We start from the raw sequence: 23,178 nt of genomic DNA on the forward strand, positions 1-23,178 counted from the left end.
CAGCGGCCCTCCAGGCACTGAAGCGTAAGAAGAGGTATGAGAAGCAGCTGGCGCAGATCGACGGCACATTATCAACCATCGAGTTCCAGCGGGAGGCCCTGGAGAATGCCAACACCAACACCGAGGTGCTCAAGAACATGGGCTATGCCGCCAAGGCCATGAAGGCGGCCCATGACAACATGTACGTGTCCACCCGCCCCTGCGCCACAGGGCAGTGCCAGTCCCGGAATGCCTCGTACCCAGGCCATGGCCTTGGGCAGACGGATCCCTTGACTTACCTATTCGAGCACCTCAGTTTGTTTGAATTCTCATTCTTTTTTGGAACTCCGAAAATGGATGATGTGCCTTTGGAAGCAGATCTCATGGCATGCAAAAATACTTTCTGAGTAATTTAGGGTTATTGTGATGAGCATAGTTTCAAGGTGGAAAGGCCTTTAGAAGGTCCTGTTGTCCAGACCTGTGAATGTGAAGGTGGGGAAGCTGTGTCCCAGAGAGGGAAGCTGATTTGCCCTGTGTCACATGGGAGCTTGGATAGAACTGGGATTAGAATCGGTGGCCATGATTTTTCCCTGATGCTGTCAGGGGCCCTGAAATGTATGGTTCATCCAAGAGCTTTGGATCTCTCTGTTCCTGTGTCTGCTTTTGATGGCGTTTTCTGCCTCCTCCCTTGCTCTCCAGCTGTAGCTGTCGTACTGACAGTGATCTTGCCCTCAGCACTCCTTCTTCCCCTATATGGCTACCTCTCATGGCAGTGGCCTAAGAAACTAGATAACCAAGCTTGTTACAGTTGTAACTAGCCAAGGTAAAGGCCAAGGTAAGGAGGCTCCAAATGAAGACCTCTCTCATGAATAAAACTTCATTTGGGCTGGGCGAGATGGGTCACACCCATAATTCCAGCACTTTGGGAGGCTGAGGCAGGCAGATCACCTGAGGTCAGGAGTTCAAGACCAGCCTGGCCAACATGGTTGAAACCCCATCTCTACTAAAAATACAAAAATTAGCTGGGTATCGTGGCATGTGCCTGTAATCCCAGCTACTAGAGGCTGAGGCAGGAGAATTATTTGAACCCAGGAAGCGGAAGTTGCAGTGAGCCAAAATTGTGCTGCTGCACTCCAACCTGGGCGACAGAGCGAGACTCCATTTCAATTTAAATAAAAATAAAAATTAAAAATCTGCATTTATTATAGTGCTTAGATTTGGCAGCATATATTTGGGTGGTGCCAGGGGCCTTTTTTGCTTCCTTTTGGGTACTCAGCTGTGCTGTCCAATGGGTGGGGAAAATGCACCCTATGGGCTTGCCATCTATTTTTGTAAATAAAGTTTTTTTATTATTTGAGACAGGGTCTTGCTGTATCCCGTCACCTGGGCTGGAATACTGTGGCCCAATCCTAGCTCACTGCACTCTCAAAATCCTGGGCTCAAGCCATCCTCCCACTTCAGCCTCCTGAGTAGCTAGGACTACAGGTGTGTGACATCATGCCTGGCTAATTTTTAAAATTTTTTGTAGGGATGGGGTCTCACTGTGTTGCCCAGACTGGTCTCGAACTCCTGGCCTCAAGTGATCCTCTCTCCTGGGCCTCTCAAAGTTTTGGGATTACAGGTGTGAGTCACTGTGCCTGGCCTTAAAAGTTTTATTGAAATACAGTCATGCCCCTTAATTTACATATTGTCTGTGGCAGCTTTTGTGCTACGCAGCAGGGTTAAGTATTTGCAATAGAGACTGTCTGGCCATAAATTCTAAAGTATTTACTATCTGGTCCTTTGCAGAAAAATCTTGCTGATCGCTCATCTTGCTGTAGGAATGTAAGGTTACAGGAGAAGTAGCTTTCAAATAAGTGAGGTTTTGTCTGAGGGTAGATGTTCATTGGACTGAGCTGCTTGAATGAGAACCATATATGCCTCATTTCTGTGTTCTCCTAAAAACCTAGCAGAGTGCAGCTCATTAAATACTGTGCAAATGTTGACATATATGTGCATATATTGGCTTGAGGAAATACAGGTTTATATGGTTGTCAGTGTGTAGAAGAAAATTCTGCATATTTTCAGAATTTGCCTTTCCGTTGGGGTCCTAGAGGATCCATAGGTGGACTGAGTAGATGGAAGGCCCATTAGATGGCATGGCTGTCTTCTGTGATTGTGCTTTTACTTCCCCCCACCCCCCCCACCATGCAGAGTTACCCTTGGACTTGAAAAAGAGCTATTGGCCCAGGAGTTAAAGCCCTGTGGTCTTACCTGACACCTTTGCTAATTTGCATGTAGGACTTTGATAGTGCCACCGGTAGGGTGTTGGACTGGGTAGTGTCTTGAAGACATTCCTGTCCCCTTGAGTCTGTGCTTCTCTATTTTAAAGGGGAGGAGGCAGGCAATAATGCCAAGTAACAAGTAACAGGGAGTCATTGCAGGGGGTGTGGCTGGGAAGTTGATTGTGTGGGGCCCAGTTTCTGCTCCTGCCTTGCCTTGCAGGCCCTCTTTACACAGCCTAACGAATTGATATACCTGTCCATTGCATTTGAAGGGACATCGATAAAGTTGACGAGTTAATGCAGGACATTGCTGACCAGCAAGAACTTGCGGAGGAGATTTCAACAGCAATTTCAAAACCTGTAGGGTTTGGAGAAGAGTTTGACGAGGTGAGTAGTTTTGTACAGATCCCATAAGCTTCACAGATGACACCCTGAGGCTGCCCCTTGATGTGCTCTTGAAGGCTCTCAGGGAGCATTTGGACTTGGACAGAGACAGGGCATGGTGTTAACCCTCCCTGAATTCTACATTTTGAGGGACACTTTCCCTATTTGGGGTAGAAGCTTAGGTAGAGTAAAGGAACAGTCATCACGACCCTTTAGCAGGCTTCAGGTCACTAACTGATCTGAACAAGTAGCTAGCCTGCACCTTTCCAGGGTGGGCCCTGGCACACAGCTGGGCAGCAGAGATGACCATGCCCTGGAGAAGTTCACAGGATTTGCCCTGAGACAGCTCCAGCATGAGGGAAAGGTAGAGCAAGGAGTGGGGGGCACTTACCCCTGACCCGGGGGATGTGTCTGGATCTCAGCCACCTGCCAATTTCTGCTGAGCAATTTGGGACCTTGAGTCTCTTAGGTTTTTAAAATAATGGTGCTAGCCCCTGTTGAAGGTACTCCACTGTGTTAGAGTTGAATCTCCTAAAGGTCAGATCCTTTCTGCTCAACTTTTCTTTGTGCTTTCTGACCCTCACTGTATAACTGAGAAAACAGCCTGCAGCTCTTACCGTTGGCTCTCAAAACCAGGGTTTTCATGTTTTCACACTGGAGTTTGATGGAAGAATCTCATTCATTTCAAATCAGCAAACATTTCTGAGCATTCACTCGTGTGCCCAGCTCTGAGCCAAAGAAATAGGAAGGCAAAGATACGATCCCCTCTCCCAGATGCTCACAGTGTAGTGCAGGACACCGAGGTCTACATCAGTGATGTGCAGCAGTGATATGTTCCCCAGTAGAAGCTGGTTTAGGATATTTGAATCACAAGGTGTGGAACCTGGAGTTCACCTCCCCGCAGACCTTCTCAGAGGGGTGTGTGTCTCCATGAGCATTAATTAGGTAGGAGGCATGACTGCGGGGGCTGGGATTCCCAGGGAGGGCACTCACTTTGTGTTTCCTTTTACTAGGATGAGCTAATGGCAGAATTAGAAGAACTAGAACAGGAGGAACTAGACAAGAATTTGCTGGAAATCAGTGGACCCGAAACAGTCCCTCTACCAAATGTTCCCTCTATAGCCCTACCATCAAAACCCGGTGAGTGCTTCTAGAGTCATGATACACCCACGAGGTCATGTGGTGGGTGATCTTGTGGTCGGTTGGCTTTGGTTTGTGTCTTGATCTTGCCCAAGATTGAGAACCAGACAGGATCCATTGTAGTGGCTACAGAGGCCATGTCACCTGGCTTTTTCTGGTTTCTCTCTGGAACAGGGTTTCTTAATCTTGACACTACGGACATGGCCAGATACCTCTCTGGGTCGAGAGAGAATGGAGGGCAGGGTTGTCTGGTGCACTGTGGGTGTTCAGCACCATCCCTGGCCTCTGCCTACTAGATGCCAGTAGCAACTGCCCTGAATTATGTCAACCAAAAATGTCTTCACACATGGCCAAATGTCCCTTTGTAGGGGTTGGATCACCCCCAGTTGAGACCCTCTTTTCTAGAATGATTTTTTCTATTTCACTAAAGAGAAAGTTCCAGGCACTGTGAGAAGGTGTGAGAGCATGAGTCCAGGACAGCTCTTGCCCCCTCTCTAGTATCCTGTGCTGTGCACACCTGCAAAAGCCCTGGCCTCTAGAGGCCGCCCCTGGGGGAAGGAAATAGCTTTGATTCCTTTGGAGACCTGATTCTATAAAACCTTTATTTCCTCCTTCTTCCCTTCCCGCATCCCCTTGCACAATATTTCACCCCCAGGTAGAAGTAATCCACACAGAACTTCTAGAAAAAGTGAGGCAATTTGATACGGCATGAGAGAGCGAGCCCTGGGGGCAGTGCCTGACCAGCTCTGGTCACCTCCCTCTCCTGTGTAGAAAGAGGAAATGGCCCCCTCAAGTAGAGTCAGCTGCCTGGAGTCCTGTGTGGGCAGAGGCTGTCCAGCAAGCCTCCTGGAGCTGTGTGGCCATGGGTCAAGCCACTTGAGGTGGAGTTGGGGTTTGGCAAGGATTTGATCTCTTGTGGGGTTCTTCCCATTCTCCTCCCACCTTGCAGGCTCTGGGACCGAAGCCTCGTGGGAATCCTGAGGGCCTCTGTGTAGAATGCCTCTTGTTTTGTCTGGGCCTGCTGGAGGTGGAGGGTGGGTGCTGCCAAAGTGTGCTTGGTTTTCCAGAGTTGTATGTTGCAGCTTTTAGGCACCAAGGAGCAGTCTGCCTACAGCCTGGAGAGGAGGCTGGCCACAGGGCAGGGCTGTTTGACAGACACCATGGAGCACAGGCAGCCCTCGTTTTCGGCCAGAACACGTTGAACGCACCAGCCATCCTAAATAGCCTTTTCTGTCTTCACACAGCCAAGAAGAAAGAAGAGGAAGACGACGACATGAAGGAATTGGAGAACTGGGCTGGATCCATGTAATGGGTCCAGCGCGGGCTGGGCCCAGACAGACTGTGGTGACCTGCGCAGCGAGCAGGCGTGTGCGTGTGCGGGGCAGGCAGGATGCGGTGCAGGCAGGTTCCATCACTCTCGACTCACTCCAAAGCAGTAGGGCCGCGTTGCTGCTCACTCTCTGCATAGCATGGTCTGCACCTGGGGGGATGGGTGGGGGGAGGGGGGTGGGCGGGGTGGGAAGTGCCTGCTGTTTATAATGTTGAATTTCTGTAAAATAAACTGTATTTGCAAATCCAACATTGAGCTTCTGGACTACGCTGACTCCACTGCTGAATCCTCAATGGAAAGGGTCGACCGATTGCAGTTGAAATGACCTGAAATGTAGCCTCTGTTCTTGTAAGTCAGTTGACTTGCCGCACATCTCTTTGTGTACTTGTACGGTACTGGCAGAAAAGTCATTTTTCAAAAGCCATAGGCTTTTCCTTGCCCTTAGCTGTAATAATGCATCCGATTTTGATTTCCTCCAGAGCTGTGTTTCTGTCCATCACCTGTGTATTGGCCCTGTGTTTACCACTCTGGCCCACTCCTCACCCCCTTGCTCCCCTGGTCTTTTGGAGTTTGTGACGTTGATTTGAAATGGATGGTGTTCTCTTGAGAGCAAGTGAGATTGTTAGAATTAAGTTCCAGCTATACACTTTTCTAACATAGCTATAAGGTCCTTGTTGCTGTTTGTGATAACTGATAGATAACTCATTGGAAACATGTGCATACATTTATATTCAGATGAAATTATGGTTTGCACTGTCTATTAAATATCTCGATTAATTTTCATACTTTGCTGTTGTGTTTAATCTATCATTTGCCTCGGGATCTGACCCTTTCCAGACCAGCAGGGTATACAGTGGAGTCTGGAAACATGGAAGACTTAACCATGACATGTATCAACAGTTTGAATCAAAGAGCAGAGCTTGTCTCACTGGAAGTCTGTTCAAGTTCTAGATTGGCCCTCACCTTGCCTGGTGACTCTCTGGGTACAGTTCAGGGTGAGTTGGTTCTTGGGCACTCCAGGGCCTTCCCTATTTCTTCTCTGCCAGTGTCCATGGGCGGTGCCAGCAGGAGCCTTACCTGTTGGAAGCCATGATGCTCCCATCAGACAAGGCTCATCGGGAACATTGAAGAAATGGCCTTTCCCATGGGGAGGAAGTGTAGGGCAGTGACTGAGAATCTAGGACACAGAGGTCACCTCAGGACTGCTGAGACTCAACATACGACTCTGGCCCAGCCCCTTCCACTCTGTCCCCTTTTCTTTTGGTCTTGTATCCCCTTGAGAGTGTGATGCATGCTGTGGAACCTCTTCTGAAAGGTGGATCTCTACATATTCATCCTTAATTTTGCATGCAAATTTGCAGTATTGAGAGGACACCCCCATCTCCCGTGCTCACTCCCAAACCTTTTAAAGTAAAACCAACCTGAGTTCATAACGAGACACCATCATTGCTCACCGGGTGCCCTGGGGCAAGTTGCCTACCCTCCCTGGGGCTCCTGTTCTCACCTGGAAAGCAAGGGGATAGCAGCAGATCAGTCCTGAGGTCCTGTCTGTGTGGAGCGGCTCATGCCCTGTCCCTCACCCCTCATTGCATCATCCCAGGGCTGCCACACTTAGAACTGGGACTTAAAGACAGTGGCTTAAAAATTCCTGACTTGTGTGGAGGTTGGGTCTGGCTAGTCTCAGAAGTTCTTTCACCTCAAAACAAATCTAGTGGCAGTGTTTGCTGCCAGCTTCCACCCCCTCAGCCTGCAGTTGGTGTGGCCTCTGGGTATCACTGGTGTGGGAGACCCAGTGGACTTTTTTTTTTTTGAGACGGAGTCTCGCTCTCTTGCCCAGGCTGGAGTGCAGTGACGCGATCTCGGCTCACTGCAAGCTCCGCCTCCCGGGTTCACGCCATTCTCCTGCCTCAGCCTCCCGAGTAGCTGGGACCACAGGCGCCTGCCACCAGGCCCGGCTAATTTTTTGTATTTTTAGTAGAGACGGGGTTTCACTCTGTTAGTCAGGATGGTCTCGATTTCCTCACCTCATGATCCACCCACCTCAGCCTCCCAAAGTGCTGGGATTACGGGCATAAGCCACCGCGCCTGGCCCCGCAGTGGACTTTCTTAAGCTCTTCTCATCAGCTGTTACAGGGCGTCTTGCCCTAGGCCTGTGTGGGGGGAACTTGCAGACTCAGTCCTCTAGCTCGTGAACCCAGGAGCCAGGTCCGGGGCAGGGCCTGTGACTCCTCTGAGCAATAGCTGCTTATTTCTACTAGGTGTGGGTCTTGTGCCAGGGCCTGTGGGGTACAGTGTTCAGTAATATCCAGCCACTCTCCTGTTCTCAGGAGGTTCTTGGGGCCACAGAGAAGTTACTGAGTTAGGATTCCTTGGCTACAAGCAACAGAAGCCTCAACCACTGGTATAAGCAATGAAGACATTTACTTATGAAAACTTAGTCAACAAATATTTATTGAGCACCTACTGTGTGCTAAGTACTGTTCAAGGGGCCAGGAGTACAGGCATCAGAGTCCCTGCCCTCAAGGTGGTTACAGTCTACAAATTTTAGGACAAGAAGTCTCGGTGGTGGGGCGAGGCGGGGGTTCTGGGTTTGGGGTAGTGGCTCAACCATGTCCTCAAGAACCAGATTCTTTGCATCCTTCTGCTCTGGCACCCTGCACACATAGAGGCTTTTTCCTTTTTTTTTTTTTGAGACAGGGTCTCACTTTGTCACCCAGGCTTGGATACAGTGCTGTAATCATGGCTTACTGCAGCCTCAAACTTCTGGGCTCAAGCAGTCCTCCCACCTCAGCCTCCTGAGTAGCTGGCACACGCCACTACTCCTAGCTAATTTTTAAATTTTCTGTAGAGAGGGAGTCTCACAATGTTGCCCAGGCTGATCTTGGACTCCTGGGCTCAAGCGATGCTCCCACCTCGGCCTCCCAAGGTGCTGGGTTTACAGGAGTGAGCCACTGCACCTGGCTGGAAGGCTTGCCGTCTCTTGGTTGTGAGATGGCCCTTCCTCATATGCCCAGTGTCAGGAAGCAGCAGGCCCAGCACCCGCCAGCTTTTCCTTCACCTGAGCCTATGTTAACAGGCTAGGCTTCCCGAGTCATCTCACAACTTGTCCCTTATGCCTCCTGGACCGTAACTGTCACATCGCCACTTCTTGCTGCAAGGGAGTCTGGAATGTTTGTACCGGACGAAAGGGACCAATAGGGCTCTCCCGTAGGGCTAGGGCTGGAGCCTCCCTTCCCTGAATATATTACTGCCCACTTACTTGATACTGGCTGGAATTAGGCTTCTGTCAGCAAGGAAGAAGGAGGGATAGTTGCTGAGTAGGTGGAACGACAGTGTCCACCATGGAGGCAGAACCAAGAACATAAGATAGGTATGTGGTTGGTGCTACCAGTTTCTTCCAAAAAGTGGATCTGATCGTGACACTTGGTCCTTTCGAATCCCTCAGTCTGCCTCTATCCTCTCCTGTTCTGGGCAGACTAAAGGTGCGTCACCATTATCCAAGGAACTTGTGAAAAATCCCCAGAGCTGGGTGGAGACTCGAATTGGATTTCACTGCTGGGTGTGCAGTGGCTCACGCCTGTAATCCTAGCACTTCGGGAGGCCGACGCAGGTGGATCACTTGAGGCCAGGAGTTTGAGACCAGCCTGGCCAACATGGTGAAACCTCGTCTCTACTCACAATACAAAAATTAGCTGGGTGTGGTGGTACATGCCTCTAATCCCAGCTACTCGGGAGGCTGAGGCAGGAGGATTGCTTGAACCCCGGAAGCAGAGGTTGCAGTGAGCTGAGATTGCACCACTGCACTCCAGCCTGGGCAACAGAGTGAGACTCTTGTCTCAAAAAAAATTGCATTTTCACAAACTCCTGAGGTAGTTCTAATGTAGGTGGGCTGGAGCCCACACTTGAACACTCAAGGTTGACAGGATGAAGTCCTTAGAATGGCTAACTTGGCCTCATGACCTGGCCCCCATTTTCATCTCCCTTTGAACCTCAAATCCTGTTACCCAGACTTCCGTGTCTCCTGGAGCATGTGCTCTGGCCCTCTGGCCCTCCCCTCCTGGATACAGCCCTGCCTGTCCTGCAGGAGCTTCGGCTTCCTCCTCTGCTGCCCACCCCTCCACGCTGTCTCTTCATCATTTCCCACTCCCTTACCAGATGCTGAGGTCGCTGTACTTGCTGGCCCCTAGGTCCACCTGGCACTGATCAGGTACAAAGACGTTTATGTGAACACCAGTGTGGTGGAAAGTCAGAGGGAAGTACTGTCGCCAGAGTGTGCCAGGAGGAGGCAGGATCTGAGCTTGCACGTGAAGGAGCAGATTTTCCACGTGTGCCTGTGAGGGGTGGAGCACTGTAGACCAAGGGGACCTGATGAGGGAGACACGGCAGGGAGGCCAGGGGCTGCCTCAGGGGGAGTTGGCTGGGGAAAGGGGCTTGCTTGGAGTGAGTGCGAGGTAGAACTGGAGAGGGAGGCTGGAGCTAGATGGGATGGAGGGCCTGAGACTAAGGGAAGTGCAGGCAGGCAGGAAAGGACGGAAGGAAAGGCAAGGAGGAAGGAAAGAAGGAACAGAAAATAGGAAGAAAGGGAGAAAGAAAATTAGGTTCTCAGGCAATAATTTGGGGCCAGAGAGGATAGAGATGAAGCTTCTAAGGTTGCCTTACATTTCCCTCAGTGATGTGGAGACAGCTTTGCAGCAACTGTGATCCTGTACAGTCAAACCCCGCTGCTCCAAGTAGAGACGACACCGGGCAGGCGTGTGGCCAGGCCACATCAGCAGCCTGTAACATGGACACACCAACTTCAGTTAAAACAACAGAAATGTATTCTCTCACAGTTCAAGGGATCAGAAGTCCAAAATCTAGGTTTCAGCAGAGTGTCTGGTGGAGAAGGCTCCTCCTTGGCCCTTGTGGCTTCTGGTAGCTCCTGGCATTCTTGGGTGCTCCTTGGCCTGCTGCCGCATTGTCCCAAGCAGCAAGTTTGAGAATCCCACCTGGTCTGTGAGATAATCTTTTCTAGTGCGACACCGTCATCCCCATTCTGCAGTTGAGGAAACTGAGGCCTAGAAAGGCTCACTTCCCTGAGGCTTGTGTTTAGGGAATGGAAGCGTTCACTCAAGCCAGACTTCAGGGTCAAATGTGCATTGGGAATCTCCAAGGGACATCTCCCAAACTACCTGACCAGGGTGTGAGTTCCGCCGAATATCTTTTGGGAAACGCTGTGGGGGGAGCCCTAGAGCGTGTGGGGTCCTCCCCATCCCTCCTCCTGGGTTTGAGGGGCCGACGCGGCAGCGCGCCTAGGGGCCTGCAGGTGGCGCCATGTCCCAGGCTGTGAGACCCCGCTCCCGCCGAACCGAGGGGAGACAGTGGGCTCCTCCCGGGTGGTCTGCGCCTGGCGCAGGGAGGGGCCTAGAGGAGGCGGTGGAGTGGGGCGGGGAGCGGTGTCTGCTTAGCATGGGGGCTGTTCCCTTGCCCTACCTCGCTTTCCCCTCTCTCCATGCTTCTCAGGCCCCCACTGCCCCCCTCACTCCTTCGTCCCCCGCCTGCCCGCGGGGACACCCCCATGGGTAGGGAGAGGGCTGTGTCCTAGCTCCTGCCAGGGTCTGGAGGCCGAGAGCCCTCGTGTAGAAGAAGGGGGCCAAGCCAGCCAGGAGGTGGGGCCATTGTAACAACAATCATAGCAATAGTCACTATGTACGGAGGCCCACTCTGTGGTGCTGGGGTGGGGGGCCGCAGTTGCTAGCTGCTAGCTCATCTTCTAGGCGGTCTCCCTGTTCCAGGTCCCTGTGCTGGCCCCAGGAGTCCAGCAAAGCAGGACAGCTCTGTGGACATGGGTACATGAGTATCCCCCACCCCAGACCCTGCATCTGGCGTAGCCGGAAGGCAGCCCGCTCCTGGGAGGGTGGGAGTGGGTCCCAGGCTGGGGACTTCAGTTGTTGCCCTGGAGCTGGTTCTCCAAGAGCACAGACCCAAACCGCTGCCCTCTACTTCCCTGGTGAGCTCCCCACCCCCATACCTTAGGCAAATTTCCTTTTCCAACCCCACTCCACCAGTTTCCTCTGCCTCCTTCTCCTTTTGCGAGGTTTGTGGGCCCAGTGTGGCCTTGGGGCTGAGGGGATCTCATGGGGCTGAGCCTCACCTTGCACAGTGCCTAGCAAGGCCTGGGGAGGGGTGCCCAGAAGACATGTTTTTATCATACTGCCAAGGAGGGCCTTGGATGCACTTGGGGAAGCGCTGATGAAGAAATGCCTTCAGAAAAAAAGACCCTGATTTGTAATCTTTGCTGATTTCCATCGTGTAAATTCTCTTACCATGGCCAGCTTCAAGCTACCAACGTGACAAAAAGTTCCTTCACATTCGGCCATTCCTGTGCTCCCTGGAATATGTGGGGGAAAAAGTTGAACCATAGGATCTCAGACCTGGTACAAGCTGGCTCCAGCACAACAGTGGGAAAGGTCTGTTTAGGACTCTGCTTGTTACAGAAAGATCCCTGCCCTGCTTTGGTCAGGATGGGCTACATCACTGAGAGGCCCAGTGCAAAGTGAAAATACAGGGCCCCTTGCTCAAAAATTATTAAGAATTTCAAGACAGCAACAATAGACTATTAAACCAAGTGTGGAGCCCTTCTGAGTGAGGGCCCTGTGTAGTTGCTCAGGTTGCACACCCATGAAACCTGCCCTGGCTCTGTTCCAGGCCACCAGGATGGCTTGCCTGCCAGGACCTCCTCACTGGCCTTCCTGCTGTCTCCCTGACCGCCTACAAACCATTCTCCACTCAGCAGCCAGGGGTACCTCTTAGTCTCTGGGCTGGATCTTGTCACTCCCACACTTGCCGCTTGTCCTTGAGAGCAAGGGCAAAGCTCCACTGCCTGGCCTGGTTCTGAGACCCTGGGCTCCCCAGTTACATATCCTTATAGCTCTGCACACATGCTGCCTGGCTCTCTTCCCTGTGGAAACTACATTTCCTTGTATGATCTCTCCCTTTATACCATCAGCAGCATAGTCCTGCGCTCAGCACCACTGCAGGCCTGCACTTAGTAGATACTCAGTACGTGCTAAGTTGAACCAAATGAATTAATTGATGGACAATTGGATCAGGATAGGGCTGTTCCAAATGTTTTCTGGCAACAGACTCATTTCATCAAATGAGATCTTACAGGGAAGTCCATGACATGAAACAGAAAAGGGCCGCTGCTTTGCCTGCAATGGGAGGAGGGACCAGACACCTGACGCCGGAGGCCACGCAGCCACTGCCTCTGCAGAACCTGGTTTGGCAGTGCCAACATTGCCACTTTCCTTTGTTCTTCCTGCATTTAATCTTAGCCGACCCCTCCTGGGTGACGTTGACGATCTGGTTTCTGTTCGTATAAGCCGGACTGGGAACTTTAGCTGTCACATTGTCGTACAGGATGATGCTCCTCTCTCCCCTTCTCCCTGTATCTGCAGATCACTCGGCCATCACTTGGCTCTGAGAACAGCGGCTGGGCTGAGCCATGGGCAGAGGATTTGGTGTCCTTTGGGGAGGGGTGCTAATGGTGAGCACAGGGGCAGGGCTGCAGTCCCGCCCACTGCCAGCACAACCAGCCTCCCCCACTCCCCTCCACTTTGGTCAAGTGACCTTCTGTGGCTAGGGGCGAGGCGCTCCCTCTCACTGACCTCTAACCTTGCTTGAACACCCGCCAGCATTTATTGAGCACTTGCTGGGTGCCAGCATGTTGCTAAGGGCTCCCTGGGTTTTATTTCCATGGGTCCTCACTACAACTCTTAGGAGTGGCTATTACCATGTTCCCCATTGTACAGATGAGAAAATGGAGGTTCGCAGAGGGAGAGGACTTGACCAAGGCCACACAGTGGATGATCCAAACTTCTGACCCACCCTGGCCCACGATGGGCAGCGGAGCCAGAGACCAGTAGTTTATAGATGAGGGGGAAAGAGGAACCAGGGCCTCATGCTGTTTCTGGTGGCCTGGCTGCATCCCCCAACCCTGGGATGTACTCCTGACTCTTACCTGGGAGGCAGCATAGCAGGCGGCATTGGAAGCAGAGGGGCCTGAGCTAGAATCCCGGCTCTGTTGCCGACTAGTTTGGTGACCCAGCTATGTGGGGTCTCACCAGCGTCACTCTCCTGCCTGGAGCAAGGGAAGCAGAGATGTCAGAAACTGCCTCACCAGTTGGGGGTAGGGGTGGGGGCACATGAAGGAGAGGTTGTCTTGGCACATGTCGTATCTGAACACTCACTGGAGTGGCTATGGGGGTTCTTCACACTTTACCCACCTTGGGCCATCTTAGAATGAAGGAAAACTGATCCCCCAAGGAGGTCTCTTTCCTGTCCTTCCTCAGAGCATCTCAGAGTGGGACCCTAAGGGGACCCTCCGCTTGGGGCTGTCCTGGGCTGGGCATCCTCCCCTCCCTGCTCCTGATGTGGAAACTTCCGGGGTGGGTGCCACATGAGGAGGGCCAAGGTGCTGCGTTCTAGTCCTTGCCTGGCCACCGACTGGTGCCTCGACCCTCTCTGGGCCTCAGTTTCCCCACCTCCAGCATGGGTCTCCTGCAGAGCCCATGAGGCAGCAGAGGGTGGATTTGAGCCTGGCTGTGTGTGGTCGGGGCACCTCCCATATGCGACGGGGTGGATCAGTCTCCTGGTATTGCTGTGACATATGACCATGAACTGAGTGACTGAAAATAAGACACGCATTCGCTCACAGCTCAGGCCAGCAGTCTCGTATCAAGGTGTCAGCAGGGCCATGCTCCCACAGACACTCCAGGGGAGAACCCTGCCCTGCCTTCTCTGGAAAAGATGTGGCGATCCCTGGTGTTCCTGGGCTTGTGGTCTCCAATCTCTGCTCTGTCTTCACGTCTCCTCTGTGTGTCTTCTCCTGTCTAAGGACACTTGTGATTGGATTTAGGGCTCACTAGGGTAATCAAGGACGATATCATCTTAAGATCCCTAACTTAGTTATATCTGCAAAGACTCTTTCCCTAAATAAGGTCATATTCACAGGTTTCAGGGATTTGGAGGGGGACATATCTTTGGGGGCTATGACAGTCAGCTGCACCTCACAGGCTCGCTCTCAGAGAAAGGCAAGTCAGGACCAGTGGATTCCTCTAAGGACCTTGGACAGTGCCCCATACAGTAAGGTCAACAAATGTGAACCCCAAGAAAGACATGCAGGCACAGGGAGGAAAAGATCGTGGGGGAACTTGCCCTGGCAGTGCTGAGACCCCTTCACCCCCGCTTTGGGCCTTGTCTCTGGGGGTGGGCCAAGTCTGACCCCTCCAGGCCGGGGTGGCAGCACATACCGCCAGCCTTGCATCTTGGCATCCCATTCTGGCAGAGCGCTACCCAGAAACATATTTTACCCATAAACGAGCCAATTAAGAAGGCAAATGTTTTCAAACAGGAGGATTTATTGGCATAGAATGTGCCATCCCTCTAAGCAAGAGGAGTGGGGGTGTGTGCGGAGCCATCTGGAGGGGAGTTGTTTATCATATTTATTTAGTTACAAGTTGCTGGTTTGGAACTGGCAGGGCTTTGTGAGGTGGGAGCACAGATCCCTGGGAGGGCACAGGCTCGGGTGGCTCTGTGCACAGGGGTATGTCCGTGTCTGTGCAGACATGTATATCTTTGTGCCTGAGCGTATGTGACCATGTGCCTACATGTGGGTGTTTTCCTGCCTATGCGTGTGCGTACCCTTTACTGGTCTGCTCTCTGTGTGTGCACACATGTGCCTCTGTGTGTAGAGGGGCATGCACACATGAGTGTAAGCGGCCTAGAGATGTCCTGGTGTATGCGTGTGCACATGAGTGTTTGTGTGCATGTCTGTGCAATTCTTCTTTGTGTGTGGATGCATGTGTGGCCTTGTGTGCACTTGCCTGGGACAGATCCTTCCTGCCTTACCCGATCTGACTTCCAGGCAGTCTTGGACATCTCTGAGAGTCTCTTCCCTGGCAATTTCCCACATCATCCTCTTTCTTTGATCTCTTTCTCTTCCCTGTGTGTCTTCTCTTCTCTCTCTAGACCAGGGGACACCAGTAGATCACGTGAATGAGAGAAGAAGGTCTGGCCTGGGCTAGGCCTTTGATGCAGACTCATTGTGTGTGGTAAAGGCAAAGGAATTGTCTTGGGCTCTGCAAACATATATGCTCTCCTATTTTACCTAAACGCGTGGATCTGACTCTCTGAGACTGCTCTGTTTCCCTGCATTTGATAGAGACAGGGGACAAAGAATCATTACAAGTGCTGTGATCACCAACAAGAAGTACTTAGCCTCAGGTTCTGGGAGGCAATAGACAAGGGTGGGGGCTGTGGTGAATAGGAGATCGCGTGCCCCTGTCTAAGGGACAACCACTCCTCGGTGATGGTTGCTTTGAGGGATTTCCAGTCTCTGTTGCCAGGTCTTCTTAGTTCTAAGAAAAACCAAAGATTTGTATTTTTAAGAGAGCATGCTTGACTTTTAAACATTGGCTCAAAGATTTTTGAAACACTGCAGGCCAAATGGAACTTGTGTGCAGGATGAATGAATAGGGTGCTCATCTGCAGCCTCCCCCACGCTCCATGTGCACCCCTCTGATCTGTGGCTGTAGGGATCATTGTCAAGCGCACAACCAACATCTGTGCCTCGATTTTGGGTCTAGACCCACTATGAGTCAGACCCTGTCATCCTGGGCTCACGTCTCACGAACACCATGAACCCAGCATGCCCACGAGGCAACGCAGCATCTTTCCCCCATCGGTGCCTCCCTTGAGTCCCCGAATCATAGGCAGCCCCGCCATCAGCTCTGGAGACTGGAATCTGGGTGTCATCCTTGGGTCCTCACTGCCCCTCAGCCTCCGTGGGCATTGAATCAGTCACCCAGTCCTGCTGGCTTTGCCTCCAGCACACATCTCTACAGCCTCCGCCATCTGTCCCTTCAATGACAGTGGCAGCCTACTCCAGCTTCTCCAGGCTTCTAGTTGTGCCTCCCTGCTCCTTCCCTGTCCACCTTTCCAGCCTTGTCCTTCTCTCTCCCTGCCGGCACTTTAAGCTTCAGCAACCCCAGACTGCTTTTGTTCTATTTATTGCCTCTTGCCTTTGCAATGACGTCCCCTCTTCATGGAATGCCTTTCCAGGCCTCTCCACTTCCCCCAACTAACTCCTCTTTATCCTGTGAGATCCCATAGGAAGCTCCCTCTGCAAAAGGGTGATAAATCTCAGCCGGCAGGGTTGTTCTCAGACTGCATGAGATCCTTCCTGGCACAGTGCTTGGCACACAGTAGGCGTTCACTTGATGTGCATGCCTTCCCGTCCGCTGGCCTCCCCTGCCTGCCACTGTCTCTGGAGGGAGGACCGTGGGCACTGACTGGGCCCTGAGGGATGAGACAGAGTGGCCCCCAGACAGGTGATCTCACAACCTTCCCCAGGCTTGGAGCCAGTGACTCTCAAATGACATCAGCCACGGAACTTCACCAGCAGGTCAGATGGGTTTTTCCAATCAGCCCTCTCCTGTTAAATAGGCTTTTTGATATTTTCACTGGACGTACATTAGTCACGGAGAATTCTGATTTGCAGAGCCTGTGTTTTAGAGTGTGACGTTCTAGGCTGTAAAGATAATCGGCTCTCATAAGAGATGGTTTCCTTGGTGCCAAGGGCGGGGGATTGGGGTGGTGACAGCATGACTGGAACTCTAAATGTCTAAAGGGACTGTCTCGGTTCCCCCGAGCCACAATTCAATCAGCTTCTCCAAACGAGAAATTCAACCGTGAGCGTTAAAAAAACGGTGGAGGATGAAAATCAAAAAAGAAAAACACTCATGATGGAAGTTTTTAGGGGCATTGGATGGAAGTTTTAAAAATGAACAGTCACAGCTCCCCAAAAGGTGCGTCCTCTCCAGCTTGGCGGGAGCAGGGAAGGTTTGCTTTCTGGGATTCCGGAAGAACTTTCGAAGTTTCTTCTTCCTTTTTTCCCCTCCCTTCCTTCCTCCCTCCTTTATTCTCTTCCTTCCACAGATGTTTCCTGAGCACCTACTGTGTACCAGGCACCATGCTGGGCACTGCAGACCTAACAACAAACAAGGCAGATGTTGTTCCTGCTCTTGCAGAGTTTATAATCCTCCCCTACTGTTAGGCCTGAGGGTCGTTTCCAGTTTTTCATGGTTGCAGGTAATGAGTCAATGAACATTTTTGCACGCATACCAGGTAAGGCATGGAATGAAGTTTTCTGTTGCCCCAGAAATGGTGCCTGAGGCCAAGCTACAGACAAAGGCATCAAGTACGCCACGTTATTTTTTAATTGTATTGTATTTTGAGACAGAGTCTTGCTTTGTCACTCAGGTTGGAGCGCAGTGGCTCCATCTCAGCTCACTGCAACCTCCACCTCCCAGATTCAAGTGATTCTCCTGCCTGAGCCTCCCGAGTAGCTGGGATTACAGGTGTGTGCCACCATGCCTGGCTAATTTTTTTTTTTTTTAAGCAGCCATGGGGTTTCACCATGTTGGCCAGGCTGGTCTCAAACTCCTGACCTCAAGTGATCTACCTGCCTCCCCAAGTGCTGGGATTACAGGAGTGAGCCACCACACTTGGCCAAATCTCCCGCATTCTAAGAGCATAGTTAAAACTGAGACCAGACACACCCTTCAGGGCTTATACAGTCCAGCCAGTTCGGTTATCCCCAGCATCTCCTGGCTCCCCTGGCTCCTCACCTCGTTCTGCTCCATAAGCAGTAAACTGACAAGAGACGGAGAGAGGGGAATTATTGGATCGTAAGTTGTCACCCCTGGGACGGGGTCAGTTATTGTCCCCTCCCTGTGGGAAAGGAGAGGGGATCTCTAAAGGGACCCCTTGCAGAGATGGGGGGTGTCCACTAGATGGGCAGACAGGCATCTCGGGCCATGTTAGAAGGCGTGTGTCTGCTTAGACAGTGGCCCAGCCTCTGCCCTGGGACCTCTGTGGGATTGGACTAGGTATGGGTGGGCAGGGAGGGGATGCATGGAGGAGGCTGTGGCCAAGTCGACCCCAGAGAACAAGGCTGGCTGGGACTGTTTACCAGGGCAAGGACTCAAGGGGCAGCAGAAGGCTGGGTATGGTGCCTCATGCCTGTAATTCCAGCACTTTGGGAGGCTGAGGCGGGCCAATGGGTCAGGCGTTCGAGGCCAGACTGGCCAACATGGTGAAACCCCGTCTCTACTAAAAATACAAAAACTAGCTTGGCATGGTGGCATGCGCCTGTAATCCCAGCTACTTGGGAGGCTGAGGCAGTAGAATCACTTGAACCCAGGAGGTGGAGGTTGCAGTGAGCCAAGATGGCACCACTACACTCCAGCCTGGACGACAAAGCGAGACTCTGTCTCAAAAAAAAAAAAAAAAAAAAAAAAGAGGAGGGCAGCAGGAGGTCTAGGTGGCTGCGTGGGGTGCGAGTTAGGGGGTGGGAGAAGCAGGGCCATGGTGGTGGTCCCATGTCAGGGCCCCTGCAGACACAGAGGCCCCAGAGCACAGCTGCGGGGCATCCTGCATACCCTCTTCCTTCACTTGGCCCTGGCTCCTGGATGCTGTCTCTGTCTACCCTCTCTTACCCTCTACACCTGCCAGGCCAGGCTAGGGGCTGCCTCTGGGTTCTTGAGGCCCCAGGGTTCCTGCTGCCTCAGCATAGCCCTGGCCTGTCACTGCCAGGTCCACGTCCATCTCTGGCTGATAGCAGGGGCTTTGTCTCATTGGCTGCTGTATCCCCCGTGCCTGGCACAGGGCTGGTAAGCAGCAGGCGCTTGCTATGTGTTTGTGACAGGACCGTTGTTGGAGGAGCACTGAGCTGAGAGGAAGGTCGGCTCAGGGTCCCCTGGCTGCAGAATACTGTCCTCTGCGGAGGAGAGGGCCAGCTCAGGGTCCCTGGGCTGCAGGGTGCCGTCCTCTGCCAGCTCTTTATTATCCCTCCTCTTTATGCCCTGCCTTGGTCTGGCTTTCACTTTACAAGCAAATAAATACATCTTCATCCTCATAGGGAGTTTTCCTCTGGGCAGTGCTCCAAAGAATTGGAAATGCTCCCAGGCTAGGTTTATGGCAAAGGAGCCACCAGGAGATTTCTTGAGGCTGGTTAGGTGGCCCCAGGCCTTTACCAATGCTGTGCTCTCTGCCAGCTGTGTGGGCTGAAGACATCCTCCTCTGATGAGGCCTGACTGAAACCCCATCTCCCCTAGGAAGCTTTTTTTTTTTTAATTTAATTTTAATTTTAATTAATTTATTTTTTTTGAGACGGAGTCTGTTCTGTCGCCCAGGCTAGAATGCAGTGGTGCAATCTCTGCTCATTGCAAGCTCCGCCTCCCGGGTTCATGCCATTCTCCTGCCTCAGCCTCCCAAGTTGCTGGGACTACAGGCACCCGCCACCACACCTGGCTAATTTTTTGTACTTTTTTTTAAATTTTTTTTTTTTTTTTTTTGAGACGGAGTCTTGCTCTGTCGCCCAGGCTGGAGTGCGGTGGCCGGATCTCGGCTCACTGCAAGCTCCGCCTCCCGGGTTTAGGCCATTCTCCTGCCTCAGCCTCCCGAGTAGCTGGGACTACAGGCACCCGCCACCTCACCCGGCTAGTTTTTTGTATTTTTTAGTAGAGACGGGGTTTCACCGTGTCAGTCAGGATGGTCTCAATCTCCTGACCTCGTGATCCGCCCATCTCGGCCTCCCAAAGTGCTGGGATTACAGGCGTGAGCCACTGCGCCCGGCCTTTTGTACTTTTTTAGTAAAGATGGGGTTTCACCGTGTTAGCCAAGTTGGTCTCGATCTCCTGACCTCGTGATCCACCCACCTCAGCCTCCCAAAGTGCTGGGATTACAGGTGTGAGCCATCGCGCCCGGCCAGGAAGCTGTTCTTCATCTCCCAGCTGTGTCAGGGAGTTCTATCCAGTCCTGTAAGAACCCTTCATCCCACATCATCAAAACAGGATTTTAGTTGTCTGTGTCTTTTTCATTAGACCAGGCACTCCCTGAGGGCAGGGACTCGGCGCTGTGTCCCCAGCACACATAAGGTGCTCATCACGTGTTTTCGAAGGCAGTTGATTGCTTGAACCAGGCTAGAAGGTGATGTACAGAGTGTCTAGAAATGAGTTAGGTGTGAGGTTGAGATGAGGCAGGGCACACGAGCTGGAGAAATAAACAGAGGGAAGGGCAGGCTAGGGAGAGGGCGTGGTGTGAGCAGAGGCACTGCGGCAGGACACAGCTTGGTGTGTGGGACTCTCAAACAGTGAGACTGCTGGCTGAGCCCGAGCTCCAGGCATGGGGCGGGAAGCCAAGAGATGGTAACTAGTGTTGGCGCGGCAGATCTGGAGAGTAGGTGACAGACTCAACTGAGGTCCTAGAGGTGGAATCCATGGGGACAGTTATTGGAGGAGGAGGGTGGCCGGGATGGAGCCCAGTACCCTGGCTCACAACTGGGCAGCTGGTGGAGACAGAGGAGGAGTTGGGGGTGGGGCTGGGGGTGGGGAGCAGCTGTGCTCAATGTTGGACCCTCCGAGTGGTACATGGGGCATCAGGGGAGATGCCCAGGAGGCCCTGTGATCTGGAGAAAGGTCCAGGCTGGAGAAGGAGCAAGGACACGGCTGGTAAGGGGGCGCCCGAGCCTGTGGAGTGGACAGAAGCCGAGGAGGAGGGGGACTTCACCCCGAGCTTACAGCTCCTTGCATAACTTAATTGCCAATATGATAAAACATGTAAATGTTTATTTAAAAAAAAATGTATTTAAAAACTTAAAGTTTGGATTCAGGGACATTTTAAAGGAAAAGCACAGACGGCCAGGCGTGGTGGCTCACGCCTGTAATCCCAGCACTTTGGGAGGCTGAGACAGGTGGATCACGAAGTCAGGAGATCGAGACCATCTTGGCTAACATGGTGAAACCCCATCTCTGCTAAAAATACAAAAAATTAGCTGGGAGTGGTGGCGGGCGCCTGTAGTCCCAGCTAACGGGAGGTTGAGGCAGGACAATGGCATGAACCTGGGAGGCAGAGCTTGCAGTGAGCCAAGATCGGGTCACTGCACTCCAGCCTGGGCAACACAGCAAGACTCTGTCTCAAAAACAAAAAAAAGCAAGTAAAATAAAAAGCACAGACGTAACAGTGAATTGCACATTGCCTTTCCCAAATATGCTCACATTATGTTCTGAAAAGTTCCCTCTGCTCCCTGCCCACTCCATCCCACTCCCCAGGGAGTAACTGATTTCTCTTTCCAGCGTGGTCCAAAGGGCTTGTCAGGGGTTTGCTGTCAAGCGGGTGATGTAAACCCTCCCCTCCACTAGCCCCAGGAGGCGCCTGTAGTGTTCACTGCTCACTGGCATGTTTCAGGATAAACTCTTTTGTGGAAACAAGAAAAGGAGAAAAGGAGCTTGGGCCTGTGTCACTGGGAGTTCACTTGGGGGCCCCTGGAGCTAGACAAGGTGGGACAAACTGATGTCTACATCACACAGCCCTCCTCAGAGGGGTGTCCCATTGTCCCCATTTTACAGAGTTGGCGACTGAGGCTCAGAGAGGTGACTCTCCTAAGGTCATGACACTGATGAGTGGCCGAGCTTGGATTCAAACCCAGGTCTGCCCAGCTTCGCCCAGGCTCTTGTTCATATTTTTAGGAGAAGACACAGACCAAGTTTGTTTTACATCAGGATTCAGAGATTCAGGATCTGGAACTCTAGAGACCATTTGACAGATGGAGAGACTGAGGCAGAATTAGGACTAGAACCCAGTTCTACTGCCCCTGAGTCTGAAGTTTTCACCGTCAGCAATCATTCAGGGTGAAGGGATCTTGCAGGAAAGATGACAACTAGATGGGGCCAGGGTTCAGAAGTGTGTGCAACTGGGGGATTCAGAAGCTTCCCTGGAGGCTGCAGCCAATTCCCCCCACCTCTCCCTTCCATCCCCCTCATAACCTACTTGGCCCCTGCGAACCCATGGTTCCTGCTCAGAGCATGCGGCCAAAGCAGTGTCTTTGCTGCAAGTGAGGGGCTGAGCTGTTCAATGAAGAATCATGTCCTTCATCTTGTCCCCTGCATTTTACACCACCATGTAAAATTTTCCATTAATTCCTCGGAATAAAATGTAGTGGCTGTTAATTTTTGACGCCTGGGAAGTAGCCAGCTGAATGCCTTTTTATGCCTGAAACTATTTTCTACCATTAGGAGAGTGTAATAAAAAGTTTTCTTTCTTTGATTTTATTTTTTAATTAGATGAGAGGGTTTAGGCCACTCTGCTGTCGGAGCTGTGGCCGGCAGCTGGGAGCCCAGGACGCGGTAGAGGAAGGACACGAACACCTTCACTCTCAGATACCTTCCCCACAGTTAGGCCTCGCCTCTGAGCCAACCAGAAGGGCCAAGGTCTGGCCCAAATCATAAAAAACCCCCCAATCTTCATTGCTTTTCCAGAAAGGCTGTTTGCAAGAAGTAGCATGCTTCTGCGAGAAGTTTCTGTCCTGGGCTTTGGCTTCGCACAGACGTGAGAAATTCCTCTTCTGGGTCTCCGGGTCTAAGTCTTGGATCCTCAACTTAGTAGCTGAGGGACTTTGAGCAAGTCCCTTCCCCTCTCTGGGTTTCTCCTCTGTAAAAGCCCCCAGGGTTGTTGAGTAAGGCAATATTGATTAAAGGAGAAATGGGCGTCAACCATCTAGGCCATAGTAGATACCCTGGAAATAATGATGATGGGGGAGTGTGTTTAAGAGGCGGGAAAGGGCCAGCACAGTGACTTATGCCTGTAATTCTAGTGCTCTGGGAGGCTGAGGCAGGAGGATCACTTGAGGCCAGGAGTTCATAGACCAGCCATCCTACTCTAATTTTTTTTTTTTTTTTTTGGAGACAGGGCCTTACTCTGTCATCCAGGCTGGAGTGCAATGATGTGATCTCAGCTCACTGCAATCTCCACTTCCCATGCTCAAGCGATCCTCCCACCTCAGCCTCTCAAGTAGCAGGGACCATACGTATGCACCACATCTGGCTAATTTTTTCTATTTTTTTGTAGAGATGGGATTTTGTCGTGTTGCCCAGGCTGGTCTTGAACTCCTGAGTTCAAGTTGATCCATTCACCTAGCCCTCCCAAACTGCGGGGATTACAGGTATGAGCCACTGTGCCTGGCCTACAAAATAAAAAAAA

At 51.9% G+C, this 23,178-nt stretch overlaps 1 protein-coding gene across 1 annotated transcript in view; it reads left to right on the forward strand.

Annotated features, from left to right (window-relative positions):
- The window catches only part of CHMP4B (charged multivesicular body protein 4B), a 44,395-nt gene extending 38,515 nt beyond the window's left edge, over nucleotides 1-5,880 (forward strand). The window contains exons 2-5 of the mRNA XM_008021206.3: nucleotides 4-181; nucleotides 2,516-2,630; nucleotides 3,641-3,767; nucleotides 5,012-5,880. Coding sequence (XP_008019397.1) covers nucleotides 4-181; nucleotides 2,516-2,630; nucleotides 3,641-3,767; nucleotides 5,012-5,076 — 485 coding nt within the window. The 3' untranslated portion in view covers nucleotides 5,077-5,880. The remainder of the gene's footprint in view (nucleotides 1-3; nucleotides 182-2,515; nucleotides 2,631-3,640; nucleotides 3,768-5,011) is intronic.
- The last annotated feature ends 17,298 nt before the right edge of the window (nucleotides 5,881-23,178 follow it).

This window comes from Chlorocebus sabaeus, chromosome 2 (genome assembly GCF_047675955.1).
Source record: "Chlorocebus sabaeus isolate Y175 chromosome 2, mChlSab1.0.hap1, whole genome shotgun sequence".
NCBI lineage: Eukaryota > Metazoa > Chordata > Mammalia > Primates > Cercopithecidae > Chlorocebus > Chlorocebus sabaeus.